This window comes from Pygocentrus nattereri, chromosome 12 (genome assembly GCF_015220715.1).
Source record: "Pygocentrus nattereri isolate fPygNat1 chromosome 12, fPygNat1.pri, whole genome shotgun sequence".
NCBI lineage: Eukaryota > Metazoa > Chordata > Actinopteri > Characiformes > Serrasalmidae > Pygocentrus > Pygocentrus nattereri.
The window spans coordinates 22,724,444-22,742,548 of record NC_051222.1 but is presented as its reverse complement, the minus strand read 5'-3'; the positions used below and the strand labels follow the sequence as shown (position 1 = coordinate 22,742,548).

Here is an 18,105-nt window from a genome sequence, read left to right as displayed (position 1 = left end):
CACCATTCTAATATTAGGTAGGACCCCTCTTTTCTCTCAGAGCAGCCTGAATTCTTTGTAGCTTGGATTGAACTCTGAGTTCTGGAAACATTCCTTAGCGCATGGTCCCAGTTTGGGCGGCGTATGCTTTGTGACAAGGTGCATTGTCATGCTGGAAGTAGCTGTTAGAGGGTATTAACTGTGGCCATAAAGGGAGGCATATGGGCAGCTACAAACTATGTTTAATTTACATTCCCCTAGAACTAGAACTAGAAAATGTGCCATACATTTTACACAAAGCACATTTTAGTTTTTAAAAATCGTTCATAATGCAGTTTTTAGCCAACATTATTCAAAATTTAGCTAAACTAAATTTTGAATAATGTACTGAAAATGTAGAATTAACTATTAGACGCACAGAATTACACTCTTAAAAACGGTTTGGTTCTTCAAGGGTTCTTTAGTAAAGGGAAGGGTTCCGTTTAAAACCATGAGTTCTATATAGAACAATGTCATGCTTTCATTTCAGGTTCTTTGCATGGCTAAATGGTTCTTCCAATTAAAGGAGAATATATGTCGTATATGGTTCTATATAGAACCTTTTTGAAAATGTTTCTATATAGCAACAAAAAGGGTTCTTCTATTGTTATAACTTGACATTACAGTAGAAGAACCCTTTTTGATGCCAAAAATTTTCAAAAAGGTACCATATACAACATATTCTCCACCCATCTGAGGAACCTTTTCACCATGCAAAGAACCATAAAAGCAGTTTATACTATAATGACTAATATTATGCTGTTCCAGTATTTTTGGCTCAGCATGTTTGAGAACATCTTCATGGCTCTTTATGAAGTTAGCTAAGAGAGTGTGAAGAGGATGTAAAGCTGCATTAAGGCAAGGTTGGGGGTGGGGGGGGTTAAAATATAAGATTTTAAAGTCTCCCCATATTTCCACGTTATTTCATAGTTCTGATGCCTTCACTACTTCTCTAAAATATGGAAAACGCTAAAACAAAGTAGGTGTATCTAAATAGGTGCAGCTAAGTGAGCAAGTAGGCACAACCAAACGTTTGACTGCTAGAAATGCAGGAGTTGAAGGTGCAACACTCACCACTAATACACAAGTTTTTTTTCTACATAAAAAGGAGATAAAGAGTAGTAACAGAATGACTCTACTGAAGATTCTACTGAGATTTTCCACAGATAAGAAACTGCTCACTCGAAAAATCAGACATCCAATGATATTTTTTTGGTGTTTTTCTGTTTATTACAAGCAAATTTACAGTTTTTTTTGCTGTTAATAGCTACAGAAAAGCTGGCAAAAATCCACATATATCTACAGATACCAATCTGTTAAAAACTGTATACAAAAAGACCCCCAAACTGTACATTGATTCATATTACTACATATATGCTGTACAGTATACATTTAAATATACAGTATGTATTCAGTTAAGAGCAACATCACATATTGTGCTGATGAATTAAAAAAACAAAACAAACAAAAATGCAAATACACATTCGGTTAATCTGAATAGGCTGGCATTGATTTAGCCCCACTAGAGTCAGTAAAGCCTCAAAAGAAAACAGTAGTCGTGTAGAATAGAAGAGTATTTGGTCACACTTTTAGAACAGCAGCAAATGTACGTCAAAGTGTCTGACTATTGTCAGTGTGAGCAAGTGTCACGTATACATCCTCATAGAAACAGTGCACGTCGACATTTCTAATCAAAACCGTAAAGTTTAAAGTCAAAAAGAAAGAAGGTCAAAGCCATTTTTAGCCTTTTCCTTTTGTTGTTTTTAACATGGAAGTTTTCTGCTATGTCTCTCATTTTGGTTGGTATAAAACTGAAAGCAATACTCTAAATTGAGACAAGTAAGTAGTACTGTTGAACCTCTGAATACAAAAAGTAGCAAAATGCCCCCCCCCCACCCCCATAAGATACAAAATACCTACATGTCTGACAGTCTTAGGATAGAATCCAGTGTTAGCCGGCGCTAGGCTACATTCAGGAAAGCCCAGCGTCCAGGGAGTGATTCCTGGGTTACCCAAGAAGTTCTGATGTGGTACAGTGGCTTGGCGGGAAAAGCTCACAAAGAGCAACACAGCTTTCTTGCTCTTCATACAACACATTTGTAAGGGAGCTGTTTGTTCTCGTAGCCCCATCCTGAAGCGCTGTACGGAGAAATTAGCTCCGCTAATTCCCATCATTGCTGTTATTGTTCGCACCATATCCAGTGACAACACTTACATTTCACATAGAGCAAGATGAAGTGGCTTGGATTTTTCCAAAGGAACAGCTCGACCAAACGCGCTAATGTGGCTAACTATGAGGAGAAGCTCACAGCCACTGTAGAAATTAGCATCTGCTAACTATCCGCTATTTTCTTCTGTTTGCTAGCAACGTTAGCATTTTTTGAGCGAACTGTTCCTTTGTTTTTTTTTACATTCAAAATCATGAAGAAAAAAAAAAAAAAACAACTCTCAGCAACATTGACAGAATAAATAAACAAACGAATAAGCTCTGTTATTCTTTCAGTGCCACACCAGTTTTAGGCTCTTACAACCCAAAATCATTGTATAGTGGTTTAAAAGAAATAGTGCTAAATTCAACCATAGAATGGTAACCATATGTAAGCAAATGAGTGTTACTTGAAAGTTATAACCTACAGAGTATATAAATATGCCCTTGTTTGGTTTCAGGTTTCAAGTTAGATAAGTAGGTTTCAAAAGAGGAGTTTAGAATTAGGTACAGTAAGTGTAGCTCATAACACTGAGTCAGGACACATCTTAGCATTCGCAGCACTCTGTGACAAATCAAAACACAAGCGTGTCAGAGGAGACAGTGGATTACAATGAGAATATGATGCAACATACATAAACATGGTTTGTTCAGCTCAGCAGCTACACTGTTACCTCCGCAACACAGAACATGCAAATACTCATGATAACTCACACGCTGATAACCTATGAACGCGTGTTTCTGAGTGAGGACTGACAATGATTACATTCTGTCACATTAGAGCAATATACCTTTGGACCAGAAGCAAAGACACCCATTCACCAAGTTAGGTTGTTCATTCATTCATTCCTTCACTCATTCACTCATCCATCCATTCACTCATTAGACAATTGTAAACCTCATGGACACACATCGATATATATATAGATATATGTATGCATGAAATAGAACATTCTAGCATTTTAATTTTGATTGTGACAAACATTTAAACTTTCATCATCTAAGAAATTTACATCTTTCCAAAAGAAGCACCCTCTTCCATAACTGAACGTCACACATGGGGGGGGGGGGGGGGGGGGAAATCAAAGCATTCACTTGGACATTCCTCATATATATTCTACCAGATTTGGAGAAAAATATACATGCATCATGACCTCTTCCTAATATAACATTTAAAAGGTTGTACATAAACTCAGGTACTTCTTAGGAAGCACCAGAAGGCACCTACTCACAAGCAGCTAAGACATAAAAAAAACAATAATAATAATAATAATAATAATAATGCAGTAACACTATCTGAACATTGGTCTTCTTAGCAATCAACACCTGCTCTCTTAACCTCCAACACCCTCCCCCACTCCCCCTCTCACTGACTCTGCCATGGATGACTGTTATGACTTCTGAGATGGATGCTTGGCCATGTGATGGTGTTAAAGACAGACAGTGAAAGAAGGGAAGAAACCAGAAGACACCTGAGGAAGCAAGCAAGGACAAAAGAGGAGGAAAATGGAATGTAAAATGAAAGGAAACAAAAGGCACAAAGACAAACTGGTGAGATGAGTGAGCTACATAAAATGCATGCTTACTTTAAAGCATTCGAGAACCTGAATTGGAATGTGGATCTGAATGTGTTCATACTGGACATTTTTCCAATTCAGATTCAGCTCAGTTTTCCAGTTCAACTGCTCTAGGAGTTGTTCCATGATCATCTACTGTAAGAATTTTCAATGTTAATAGGATGCTTTTATTGTTTATAAAGCCACACACCAGATGCAAGAATCACGCTTACAGGGGTGAATCTTAAAATGGCTCTTCTGTCCACTATGACAAATACATAGTCTAGCTAGGGAATCTGACCATTAAAGGGAAATAATACACATAGTGGACAGTAATCCATTTGAGATGTGGCCTAGAGCAAATCTGCTTTACCACATTAAATGGTGAACTGGACAGCTGACCCATGACGTTGAAAGATTATCTGGTAGTCAATGGCAGTATGAAGCTAGCTTAGCGACAAAAAGCTCCAACATGGTATTAGAAATCTATATTCATGAGGAGTGTGATATAGCTATGTACAATATGCTTATGCTAATATGAAAGTTAGGCACTGAGAAAATAAATTGCAAAACGGTTAGAGGCTAAAAGAATTTGTCAGCAACAAACAAGTAATCAAGAGCATTGGGTTGCTAAGCTAGCAGTGGCAGACATCATGAGAACTACACTACTGCTACCTATCTCTCCAGCAAGAAGCCCACCTTTTTATGCTAAACCATGACAACTCATTAAAAACCATAAACACTGTAATTAAAGTCAGGAAAAACTGATGTCAGATCAGCCTAAAAAGGTACTTTCCATCAATGCTATCTTTCTTTATCCCTCTGCTGGTGCAACATGTGAACTTAAGGCAGTGCGGTGGGATTCTTCTAATAACCCGTTCCCCACTCCCTCATTCTGTATTATAAGGCAAAAATGAGACTAGTTTACTCTTATTTTACAACCTTTGGTGTTCAAACTACATTATGAATCATGGGAAATATTGTGGCATTAAGGCAGAACAACATGGATGCTAAGGTAGATAGTCAGCTCTGTTATCAAAACCTCCTAGTGAAGCTGCTAGCTTCTTGTTTCTGGTTTTATGAGAGGCTCAAATAAAAAGATTGTTTTTAAGGGAAGGGGTTGACGGGTTCTAAAGCCAATCTCTACGCAACTATGCTTAACAATAACAAACTAGCTGTCATGACAACATGGAACCGCATGGTTCTAGACCAGCATTTCCTAACCTTAGCCTTGGAGAACCACCTACACTGTAGTTTTGTGTTTTCCTCCAGGACTTGAGTTGAGAAATGTTGTTCTAGACTGCAATAGGGATGCACTACTATGGGAAGTGAGCTAATCCCAATGTCCGAAATTTTTTATGTACATATCTGCCAATACCGATACATAAGCATTAATAAAATGAAGAAACAGGGACTTTATCTACCTGAATTAGCATTACAGGGAAATGCAACTTTGATTTTCATAGCATTTCATCGTCTAAACATTCTGTTATTCTGTAGAACAATAAATATGTCATCATATATTGTTTAGACATATTAGTAAAATCTTAACATCTGTCCAATCATTTTTTAAGTAAGTATCTGCTGATATGATTCCGATATCATCGTGCATCCCTATATTTTAGCGATAGAGTTAATGTCTCATCAAAGTCTCACTGTAGGAGCTAAGCTACTTCATTTGGTGTTGTATTTTGGAAGAAAATGTTGTGACAGTCCAGTTACAGCTCCAAGACCCCAGACACGTGCAGGCTCACGACACAGCCTTGACTAGTCTAGTCTAGTGAAGAGGCAACACTGGCCAGAGTTCAGCCACTTACAGTGAAAAATAACAACGCCTTATGGGGTGTTCCTCAAAAACAGATTTGCACAAAGGCAACACCAGTTTGTTCTACATAAAAACAAAAGAAAAGAAAAAGAAAGAGAGAGAAGAAAAACAGGAGAAAATGAAGAGAAAAAAGAGGAAAAAATGAGGATCAGTTATCAGAGCATGCAAGGCCATTGTAAATGCCAAACATTTATCCACATTCAGAGTGTACTATGTGCACTATGGGGTAAGTATTTTTGGTAACACTTTGCTGTTGTGCGCTCCCAAGACCACAACACCTACACAAGCCCTTCATGACAGCTGGCATAAACCTACATAAACATTTATACATACATATTCCAATCATCCCCCGGTCATCTGTCACGAGTGCTGCTTTGGTCAGCTTTGATGTCAAGTTCCATGTCAGATGACAGAATTTTTCAGACACTGGGTTGTGACATGACACTTTTGTGAAGTTTTATAAAGTGTTTTATAAAGAACTGTTTGTAACCATAGTTATAATTAGCAATGGCTCAATGGCTGGCTAGTTTACAAGTCAGTGGACCAGGGGTTTTCAATCTCTCAATCAAACAACTGACCACAAAATCTTTTGCATCCCACAAAAAACCACTTAAAAAAAAAAAAAAAAAAAAGAAGCACCATACATCTACATTTAAACTGAACTGAATTGAATAGCCTAACAAATTTCTCTTGACTGGTCAATCATGTAATATAATAAACCACCATCTAAAATTTTCTGTATGTAAACATTTATCCTTGCTGGATGAATCCATACAATCAAACACAACTTGACCTACTGAGGTATTTTTTTTTTATGTCTCTGCATAATTAATTTTCACAACAGTAATAACTGTCATATTTAAAACGGTTGGTTCAGTTAAATATGAATATGTTGCAATATAAAAAAGACCCTCTAGCAATACCACCATGGCCCACAGTCAAAGAAAAACACTGCACTAGATAACTTAGACAGAACAACCTCTCAACCTATTAATCCTTTGAGAAACATGTTAACAATTCTGTATACAGAAGGCATGTCACATCCTCAAAACTGTTAAGTGTAATTATGCTTTCATATAACGATTTACTGTTAACATTTGTTACAATTAATATTTATATACCACTTTCAATTGCTGATCAGTCAGTTGTCATAACATGCTATGACATTTCACACCCAAAAGTGTCATGACACAACCTAATGTCAGAAAAAAAAGTGTTATATTAACTTGACATCAAAGCTAACAAATGCAACCTTTCTGACAGATAAAGCATATTGAAACAAACTAATATATTATAAATGTTTATGGTCAATTAAGTCAGTGGCCATGAAGAGCTTATTTAGGTGTCAAATAGCCTTATGAATATGACAACAAAAAAGTATTACCATGTTTTTTGACATTGAGAGGGGAACTGCTCAATGCATGGGTATTAGTTTCAAGTAATTTGTATATGGGATGAGAGAAGGAACAGCTGAGGGTAACACACACACACACACACACACACACACAAACACACACACATGCCCTACACAGGTGAATCAAGGTAAAAGGGTCCCAAGGCCCCCCTCAGCACAGCACTTTGAACCCTCCTGTAGAGCTGCCAATCTGGCCTCACTCCAAAGCACCAAGCAACAGCCAGCCCTGTTGCTGTGTGTTGCCTTGGAGTACTGAGCGTGCACTTCAAGTGTGAACTTCGACAACCAACTTTTTCATAGGTATCAATTCAGGATCAGTTCTACGTTCACATATGCCAGTCTAAGGGGCATCCCAGTGTCAACGTAGGACTGTCTAGACGTTTAGTCCATCTAGACCAGCAGGCTAGTCCAAACTATTTCAGTTTCTCCTACTTTCAGACGGACGTTTCAGGCCCGGGTGCGGTGTAGGCGTAGCCCACCCCAGACAGCCTCGGGTTTTCCCCGAACGGAAGGAAGGAGCGGAAAGTGCAGTAGTTGGGCCCACCCCCCCAGTGGGTGTACATCACTTTTTTGGGAGGGGAGGAGACAGACCTGCGGTGGGTGTGGTTCTGGCCCTCGTTGTGGCCCCGTCCGTGGACAGGTGGAGCGTGGAGGGAGGAGAGTGGGGTGAACTCTGACAGGTGACCCTTGTAGAGTTTATCTGCATTCTGTGGAGAGAGGAAGATGGGGAAAAAAAAGAAACAAAAAAGGAGGAGTGGAAGAAAGAGAGGCATGTGAGAAATGTACAAAAAGGTAGGAGTACAACTATGAACACCACATGCACAGGCGTCCGACGACCACAAAAGTGATACATATGAGCAGGTCAAAGCAAAATAACCAGAAGCCCCAAACGCAATGTATGCAGCAAACGAACAAGTCGAATAAAACTCACACCATGCATTCATAAAAAGCTTTGTGAGAGAATAATGATCGTTCAGCCATAGAAAGTGACTAACATGGATAAAACAAATAGTTACATTCCTCTGTATCCAACAGGTTTGGTTATGCGTAACCACATATGAAGACTTAACATTATAAAGACAGAGAACAACTAAGAGAAGCTAAAGCCCAGCTTTATGACCCTAATATGACAAAAAATATTCTGCTGTATCACATTTGGACACTAGAGGGTCTCAAAGGGCAGTGGCAGAGAAATATATTATTACAAATTACATAATGTAATATACTATTTAATCTTCTTTGGCTCATATAAATATCCAACTGAAGAGATGGTCATCAGCAGCCTCTAGGACTGAACAGTCATTGAGAGGTACAGGTATATTTGAACTGTCTTGCTTTAACTGGAATGGATACAAAGCAGATGAGAGCAATACAAGAAATCCTGGGTTTTAGTAAAAATACAGTGAGGGGAAACAAGTATTCAGATTCATTTGTTTTTGTTATTTAATATACATCCAGTGCATATATCCACTTCAAATGTAAACATAATGTCTTTTGACTTTGTACTTTGTAAATATGAACAAAAAGTATGTATTTATAAGCAAGACTGATGTGAGGAAAAACACTTAGAGATACCACAAATGAATAACATTAGTACTCGTGTCTTAGTACTTAGTGTCGCAAAGTAATTGCAGGTCTCAAAGCAATCATAGGTTCGAGACAACTATGATAAGAAATAATTAGATCTTTGCAGCAAACTCCCTCACCTTCACCATGAGTGCCACTTGCATGAAATTTTACTGACCAATGGCAACCTATTTTATAATAACACACACACACACACACACGCTTTGCAAGCTGCTTATCCTTCGGGGTCGCGTGGGGAAGTTGGAGTCTACCCCAGAAGTCAATGGGTGGAAGGCAGGAAATACCCTGGGCAGATTACCACTCCATAGCAGGGAAAACAGATAAACATATACTATAATACAAATACATCTCTCTCTCTCTCTCTCTCTCTCTCTCTCTCTCACTCACACACACACACACACACCAATAACATGAGCTGCAATTTTTTTTTTTAGGAAATAGTTTTTCAAATCTTCATGTACATATACGCACTGGAAATACATAAAATAATAAAAGCAGAAATGTGTGAATACTTGTTTCCCCCTGCTGTGTAGTGAGTAAGAAATGTGAGTGTATGTATGTAAATGTGTGTATATAAATGTGCGTACATGTGCAACAACAGTAGAGCAATTATGCTCCACCAATGTGTACATGCCAAACACTCTTTTGAAGTGAATCTCCCAAACCAAACCAGCCTGTTGGCTTTCACAGCACAACACTCCCACACCATTGCACTGGGGGCATTTCAGTGTCAGCACCATCAGACTCATCAAATCTAATCTCCGCTGAAGTGAACAAAGGAACACAATGCTAACCTGAGTTTCTCCGGACATGACATCACAGTGCTTTTGGAGATGACAGAGCCAAACTTCATCCATTTTCCCCACACGAAAGTTCAAAACAAACTTCATCACAGCAGCAACTGGGTCACGCTTTATTTTGATGGTGCTAATCTATGAACGCTCAAGTTGTTAAATTGTCTGGTGAAACTCATTTTATCACTGTCAGACTTAAGTTTAGGTTTTAGAGTTAAGGTTAATGCCAGGGTTAGAGTGAATGCTATGTTTAGGGTAGAGATGGCACAGATCCAATATCAGCTTAATAAAAGTTAAAAATGCTGAACTGGATATCTGCAGAAAAAAAAATAATTAAAATCTGATTCTTCAGAAAATCTAGCCTGGAATATCGTATTTATGTGTAGCCGTCATGACATCAAAGATCAAGGCAGTAATGATGACATAACATGACCCTTATATTACTAAACATGATAACATATGACAGCTGTTTATGTCAGTATTATGAAGCAGGATCCCAGCAAAGTGAAGAGGTGAACATCTAGAGCGCACCATCAAAATAGTGCTGTCAGCAACTGTTGCAAATATCACTAATTATGCTAAAATGCACTGTGATGTAATATGAGGACAAACCCATTTTTTCATGGTGGATTATCACCAAGGTGCCAGAAATGGCTGACACAAGGACATTTCTATGGAGACTTGCTTTTGAATGACTTTACTGTAGATTTGGTCAGTCTGACAGTGAAATGTGTGTTAGTTTTAGACCCCCTTATACTCTGTTTACCATGGAGCTGTTATGCTTCAGTGGTGGTCTGAGCCCCATCTAACAGTGAGTCCTCACTGTGTGTAAGAAAGGTCCTATCGGCTTTCATCCTCTGTGAACAGTCAGACACACACACACAGACTCAGCCTAAAGGTAATGACTGCATGCGGTCATGTGGGGACTGTGAATCCTTCTCCAGGGCACTAGAATGACAAAACTTTTAAACAAGTGAAAAGCAACTGTAACGAGTTCCTGTTCAGGAACATTAAAAGGCCCATAGATTTCCCCGGCACTGAAGTCTACTTGTCAACAGTCATATTACAGCACAATTTTCCAGTCTCTCTCTATAGCCTTTAATATGAAACAGGCTGTTTTTGTTACTGTGTCTTTAAAGCGACTGATGTGTAAATGACCTGTTTTCTGATTGGCTGTTGATCTATTGTGCCTTTTTCAAAAACAGTTTAGGCTTTGCTAAAGATTGTATGTAGTGACAACATTACCCATCACTTCAGTGTGAATGGGTGGCTGGACTGCTGCTGTCATATGTAAAGGTGTTGATGGCTGTGACATCACAACCATGATAAATTCCAAATGTGCTGTTTTTAATTTTGTTTTGCTACTTAGTTTCCATGTCAGACTGGGGTATGTTTTGAAACCTTAACAATGTTTACACACAGTACTGTGCAAAGTTCATACTTCATTTATTTAAATTTTAGTCTACATAACCATCAAGTATCAGTTTTTAATTTTTCAGCATCAGAATAAAAGCAGATGACATATTTCATAGTGACATGGTGACCATTTTGGTGGTCTACCAGCATAGCAGAACTGAATTTTCTCTGTATCCTATTAAATACTAATTAAATACTAATGAAATCCTATTACATTTTTTTTAAATACAGTTTTGGAAACCCCCTTCCTTATGCTAGTGGATTATCTGATATCTCCTTAGAAATATCCCCTGAAAAATGAACCCTTCAATCATTTTCAGAAAATAATAAGAAACAAATCACAAAACAATAAAAAGCTTCCTTTGAAGACCCTGCATAACATTTATGAATGACCAATGGACATGTCTTGAAAGCACAATTCAGCACACAGATGTCTGCATTCATGCATGTAACCACACATAACAGTACATGCCGTATAAAGGCACAGGAGCATAACTGGAACAAGCATCACTCTAGGGTACTCAAGCACTTCCTGTGGTCACAACTGACAGCTGACAGCTTAGGAAGCTCATGTGCTCAACTAATGCTTTTCTGATAATTAAGTAAGCTCTGTCATTTGCAGCGTCATGTAATGCTGCTATTAGATCCAGAATATTATGATTAAAAATGTGTTTGGCCATCATTAAAACTTACTCCATAATAAAGCAATGAAAATTACAGTAATTTACAATAAATCTTGTACAAATGACTTAACCCCTTAAACTGCAGGCATATAACTTATTTTTTTCTCTTTTTATAAAGTCCCAAAAAAGGTTCTTTGACTTGTAACAATAACAGAACCATTTGTAGTGCTATATAAGTCATTTCTTGAAAGGTCTTTTGAAAGCACTTTCCACAATATGTCCAACATCTAGCCCCTGCCTTTAATAAGGAACCCTCAAATTAACAGTGTGCTACAAATTAGTTGGTAACTACTAGTTTCAAATGAATTATTTGATTTGATTTTGGTTTAACTGCAGTTCAAAGTGGACTTACAAGTCTATTATTTGCATTTAACATACTGTCCTAACTTTTCTGGAACTGGTGTTGGTTATACTCAAGTTACATAGTCTAGTTCAAGGGGTTAAATCTCTCTTCTTCTCTTGGTTGTTTCAGATTTAAACCGCTGATCCTTAACTAGCTCTGCGTACCCTACAGTGACTTGTTGTAGACAAACACACACACATGCTGAGAGTGTGAAAGGATCACCTCCTGTTCAGTTCAGAAACTGATACTGCTGGAGGTCTGAGAGAGCATAAAGATGGTGGACTGCTCGGTGGTAAGGCACTGGCGTTTTGTCTGCCATTACCATGGCAATGGGAGGGGTCAGGGGTTTAAGACAAAGAGGAAAGGGTAAGGTCAAGGTTGCGATCGCACGCCACAGGACAGGAGAGAGAAGGAGAAAAAGAGAAGGAAAGACAAAAGGGTTTAGAGTTGTTAACAAGGATGCAGGTAGTACATCTACTGAAGAACTACAGAGCCACTGTATAGTAGCTGTATATTGGCTTAGTAAAACCTGACAGACATCTCCATACATGTTAGTTTATTAAATGGTCATCTTTGTAACACCTATGGACAGTTTCCCAGACCCAGATTAACCTAGACCTAAAAAATCTAATGGTGGTCCCCTATTATGATGCCACATTAGTCCAAGACTAGACTAATTTTAGTGGCACACACTCTCAGAAAAGGTCTGATACTGTCACTGGGGCAGTACCCTTTGTATCACTGTGGTAGAACTCTCAGGAGTACATCTTAGTACCTTTAGTCAAGGAACATAATTGTACCATAATCCATCAAAATGATACTGAAAAACGATATTTTCTCCACACACCCCGTCTCATCGCCAGGGTTTTTATTTTATTGTTCTGTTTTAAAACATTAGTTTATAAAAAGATACAAATATCTACTTTTCCACTAGGAAAAACTTATTTAAGGTACACAATTGGACCTTTAATCCGCTGTTGCACCTTCGAGGGTACACTTACATTGTTTATACCTTGATGAACGAATCATGTACCTGCATGGTACCTTTATTTCTAACAGTGTAGGCTATTTTTCTAGATGTTTTAGTTATTAGTGAACTTATCTTCTTATTATTGAACTCAAACTTTAAAGGACTGTTCAGCAAAAAAGGTTTCGCACAACTGTCCCCAAGACTTGTTTGCACTGGAGCTATGAGGTTAACATATAGCCACCAATAAGCGCATCATTTTGTACAAACCTTGGTCCATTTTCATAGATAATAGTATATAAAACAATGACACAAGCCACAAAAACAAGGCTACATGAGACTACTTAATAACTCAACATAGCATGTGGCAGGTAATTGATGCTTTAGGGTTAAGGATGTGCACAGATGCTCAGGATTCTGTTAACTGTTCAGGGTGGCAGTATTCGAATGCTGAAGTCATGTTTAATCACGGGGAGAAAACAAAGGTTAACAACTGAGTGAAATGTGGCGTTTTTTCTCATGTTGCCAAAACATGAGCGTGTTGCCAAGGACTCACTGTTAAAGCTGTGAGAGAAGGCAGAGACAGTACAGCTTTATTGCTAACTAGGCTAGCTACTCAAGCTGATGTTTGTTAGGTTAAGAAAAAATGAAAATATATTTCTCTGACAAATAACATGTTGGCACATCACATAAGGGTCTACATCAGCATCCAGCATCACACTTGTTAGCTCACTTTACACTTTACAAGATAAGCTTACAGCCCCACATTATTTTCAGCTAGAAAAAATGTCTGCTGAGTTTATGAACTCTTGTGCATACTCATATCAGTTAATTGGAATGCACATCCCTAACTTATATATCACTGTTGATGGAACAAAACCTTGTATCTCTGAAAAAAAAGTAACTTTACAGGAGAAGGAAAGAACATACTTTACTTTTAATATAAGTCAATGGAACCAGACATTTTTCAAAGTCATTTTGAGTTATTTCTTTTAGTCCATTCCTCATAAAATTTACAAACAATGTATAGGGTAAAGAGTTTTTTCAAATTGCGTCAAAAACTGAAAAATGTCAAAAATTGAGATACAAGGCTTTGTTCCGACAACAGCGATATGCAGTTTGCACCTGGCTAAACTGGTGGATATAAGCTTTTATTACTTGTTAGCAACATTAGACTCAAAGTATGTATGCAACACTAAGGAATTAAACTTAAGATGCTAAACATGTCTTGGATGATTGATAACTTTAGGTATAAGGGGACAATTGTGTACATTTTTATGTGTGTACAGTTTTTAATGCTAAACTGCGACATTAAGGACTTTAAATTAAAGCAATATAAAACCTCTGGGCAACTACAAAGGTATGTATAAAGAAAGGGTGAATGAGAAAGACAGACAATCAGTTCATATTGTTAGAAAACACACAAGCACACTCCAAACCCAAAAAAGGACATCTTCTAAAAACAAGCCACAAAAATTCTTGTTTTTTTTTTATTGTAAAATATTTTATCTTCTAAACATTTTGTTCTACTTTCTGTAATGACTAATATTGCTGTAAAATTAGATCTAATATCAATTATTATCATCATGTATATCTATCATAGACTGCAGATGGAAAAATCAGAAAACAGACTGAAAGAAGAGCAGAATTGGAACACTGCAGCTAAGTGCACTCAATGTTCACAGCAAATTCCCACTTACATTCTTTTGGCTCGGAACTGATCCATAGCAAACATAAATCTAGAACCAGTTGATAAACATGAATAAAAAAGTAGAATACCTAAAATACTATTATATTCATTTTGTGACCCTAAAATGTGTTCACTTTGGACATTATTATGACTGTAATATTAATACATTAACCAGTCAAAAGATTGAGGACACCTGTTTTTTGGTCACTGCAAAATTCCATGTGTGTTATTTGTGTTATTTCAGAGCTTCATGCCTATTCTAAATGTGTACAATAGTAAAATAAGAAAAGGCTTATGAGCAGGTGTGTCCAAAGGTCTTAAATGGTACTGTTCTCATTGCTGTAGGTTTTGTACAGATTAAACTCCAGAAAATGACTTTTACTTGTGGTTTGACAAGCACTTTTACTCTTTCTCAAAAATATTAGAACAACACATACTGCACAAGCATAAGTAGACATACCTGTATTCTCTCAGTGGTGGTGGGCCACAGCGCCCTACACAGGACCTTCTTGACCACGTCCGGCAGCAGGCTAACCATAATCAGCAGTATGATACTGAGCCAGGCAGGCCCACTGGCCAGCATCTGCATGAAGACGTAGTACATCCTCTGATAGTTCAGGAATGGCCTTTTGGCAAGGGCAGAAAGAGAAATGTAGAAACTGAATGATTGTAATGACTTGGGTTGCACTGAAACTGTTATGCAACTAGTCATCAGGATACAATCTATAACAATGCTTAGTAGTTTGGATAAAAATCTAATTTACTCAATTTTCCCAGTCAGCAAAATAAGCTAGTTCAGTCTGCAATTGTTACAAACTTCCATGACTTTTTATCTATATTAGCCTCAAAGCTCCAGTTTCAAAACTGAAGGAACTTTAGACACAAAGCCAATGTCTTGGCTGATCAATAACACTTGGAGTAAGAGTATAAGAGTAAACTGGATTTTTTTACTGTGCCATTAAGACTGATTTTTGTAGAGGAGCTTGGTTTGGAATGGCTGCTATGTATTGTGCCTTATTCAAAAAGCACCCCAGGCTGAAACACTCTTTATAACTTCATCATCAGTGGGCAGGGCTAAACCACTGTAGATTGAATTGAAAATATACTGAAACTGTGAATGCAAAGTGGGCTGTTTGGAGCTTAGTTGCTATGTATGGACTGCATTAAATGGGAGTGAATGTTTTTTTTAATCAAGAAACAGAGAAATTTCATTTTCCATGATATGGGCCCATTAAATGTATGTCGGCAGTAACTATGTTTTTTGCCAGTAAAAACTAAATGTCAGACTTAACACAGATAAATAAAGTAAATATATAGAAAGGTTAGAAGAATATGAATCCCTTCATCAGCACACCTAATTCAATTTAATGAAGAAGTGATCAGTTAAACTAAACGCTGGATGTTGACTACAAGTACTGGACTTTTAGGAGAGGTGTGGAAGGAAATGGTTCCACTAATATATCTACAAACAGAAAATAACATTTTCGTATTGCTCACTCATGTTACTACCCAGAAAAACAGCAGTTCTATCTACAGTTAAATAAACAAAAAAAACCCTGAATTCTCATTAGAAGAGGTGAAACGTACCAAATGATGCCCCCCCAGAGGAGTGAGAAGATCACGTAGAAAAGCAGCGAACCCCATATAACAAAGTGGTTGATCCACGTCCAGTAGTGTGTGTCAAGAGCGAGCTACAGCACACACATAACAATTAGAGATAGAATAGAACAATTCAGTTTAATATGAAAGTGAACATGTGAAACTGCATCACATTCATAGGCTAACTTCACATCTGCAAAAACACAGAAGTGTGATCAATGATGCACTACTTTAATTGTACGTGGGTGTGAGTGCGTGGTGCGCTACCTTTAACGTGACTGTAAATACCAGCACTGTGAACACTAACGTTCCAAACGTCCAGTTTCCAAACATCTGCAACAGAAAGATAGCAATAAAAGCAATAACACAAACTTAATATAAACAAATATTACACAAAGATATTTTTTAAAAGCAGTAATTTGAGTTAAACTACTTACCACAGCACTTACCACTATTTAAAATTGTGAATTTGCTTATAAAACCTATTACAAGCCACACAGTCATTGTATTGATTGATAAAACTAAAGTGCTTTGTTCCATTTAGCTGCCTTTAATGTCCAAAAACTGCATTTGTTATGTCCTGGCAGTGAAACTGCTTTTTTTTCCTTCCTATCTAAGGTCTCACTACATTAGCAAATATATAAACAAAGCCCTCACTACTTTTTCAGTAATGTTTTTTATCGATATCTTCAACGGTAAACTCAATGATGCAATATCCAGATTCATTTTAGGCACTAAAAGCTTCATAAATGTCCTTTAATGGATACAGAATGCAGCCTGCTCAAAATAAAACTTTAATTGTTTTTGTCTGACTGAATGTGCACGTGCAGTGCACTATTTACTGTCCAAACACACAGCTGATTCAGGGGTACAACGGACGGCCCTTCTAGTAGCTTCCTTCATATCCGCTGACCATCCTTTACCACAATGACTCACTCCGAAAACAGCACACAAGCAGAGCCGTCAACAGCAGTGCTCATATACTTTACCTTTCAGCAGCATGAATCACAATTTATAAAAATACAATAAAGTACAAAACAAAAACAAGCCACAGCAAACATGAAGAAACACAGCATGTGACGGTGTATTTAGAGCTTTAGTGAACACCACGTGAAGTTGATGAGTTGCTAATACCAAAGTAAAACAGATGACACATGATGCACTGTGAACTTACCAGTGTGAGCAATCAAAATTAAATCTGTTGTTAAAAAGCACTGCAAGGGCGAAGGGTCTCACAAAGATGCTAATAACACTGAGTTTTTTAGTCATTAAAACACTGCGCAAAGTTATTTTACTGATGTCACTCAGTTAGGAGTAGTTAATACAGTAGCAGTCACATGTCTGGACACAGCAGTACTTTAAGGAGTAAAGGCGTTAAAAAAACAATTGCTGGGCTTTTCTTTTTAGTCATTACTGGCTATAACTACACAAAATTTTAAATTGTACACCATGCTTTAATGTGGACATGCTACAACATACTTTTATTGTATTTTTTTTATTTTTTAGTAAAAAATGACTTCTTATTTTTAAAAAAAGGCAAGGACAACTCCATGATATGGCCTTTTTTATAATTATGGGAAATTCAGTTAGATGTGTCTAAACATTTGACTGCCACTCTAGGTTCAGTTATATACCCATCATTTTATGGAAAACTAAATGTTCCACTTAATAAAATTTATCCCATGAAGGATCATGTGACCAGATATTCTCTTTCCTGTCTGATCATTCTCTCCTCTTTGGACAACTGCCCTTGCAGTGAGGCACGAGATGAAGTCCGACAAACCTACAAGGACGACTAGAGCGACATCTGTCCCGTCGCAAGTGTTTCGCACTGAACACGCACACACAGACAAAACAACATGTACTCCTACTGAACTACACAATGAGACGGGGAAACATGAGGGGGGGAGGTGGGCTAAACCTACAGCACCCAGGCCTAGTGAACGAGTGAAGAAAGGTTTAGGGGCTTGTTTTTAGAACTAGGACGTTAATAAGATGTGGTTATGA

The 18,105-nt window shown here is 37.6% G+C and overlaps 1 protein-coding gene across 7 annotated transcripts in view; it reads right to left on the bottom strand.

Annotated features, from left to right (window-relative positions):
* Nucleotides 1-1,220: 1,220 nt before the first annotated feature.
* Nucleotides 1,221-18,105, bottom strand: part of atp11a (ATPase phospholipid transporting 11A) — a 116,724-nt gene continuing 99,839 nt past the window's right edge. For 2 of the 7 annotated variants that reach the window (XM_017699060.2, XM_017699061.2), the window contains 5 exons: nucleotides 16,366-16,431; nucleotides 16,087-16,190; nucleotides 14,960-15,125; nucleotides 12,065-12,154; nucleotides 7,611-7,726 (listed from right to left, as the gene is read on the bottom strand). In XM_017699060.2, the coding sequence (XP_017554549.1) occupies nucleotides 12,077-12,154; nucleotides 14,960-15,125; nucleotides 16,087-16,190; nucleotides 16,366-16,431 (414 nt within the window). In that variant the 3' untranslated portion in view covers nucleotides 7,611-7,726; nucleotides 12,065-12,076. Of the gene's footprint in view, nucleotides 7,727-10,166; nucleotides 10,258-12,064; nucleotides 12,155-14,959; nucleotides 15,126-16,086; nucleotides 16,191-16,365; nucleotides 16,432-18,105 lie in introns of all 7 variants that reach the window. The other 5 variants (XM_017699055.2, XM_017699056.2, XM_017699058.2 and 2 more) reach the window with 4 other exon arrangements.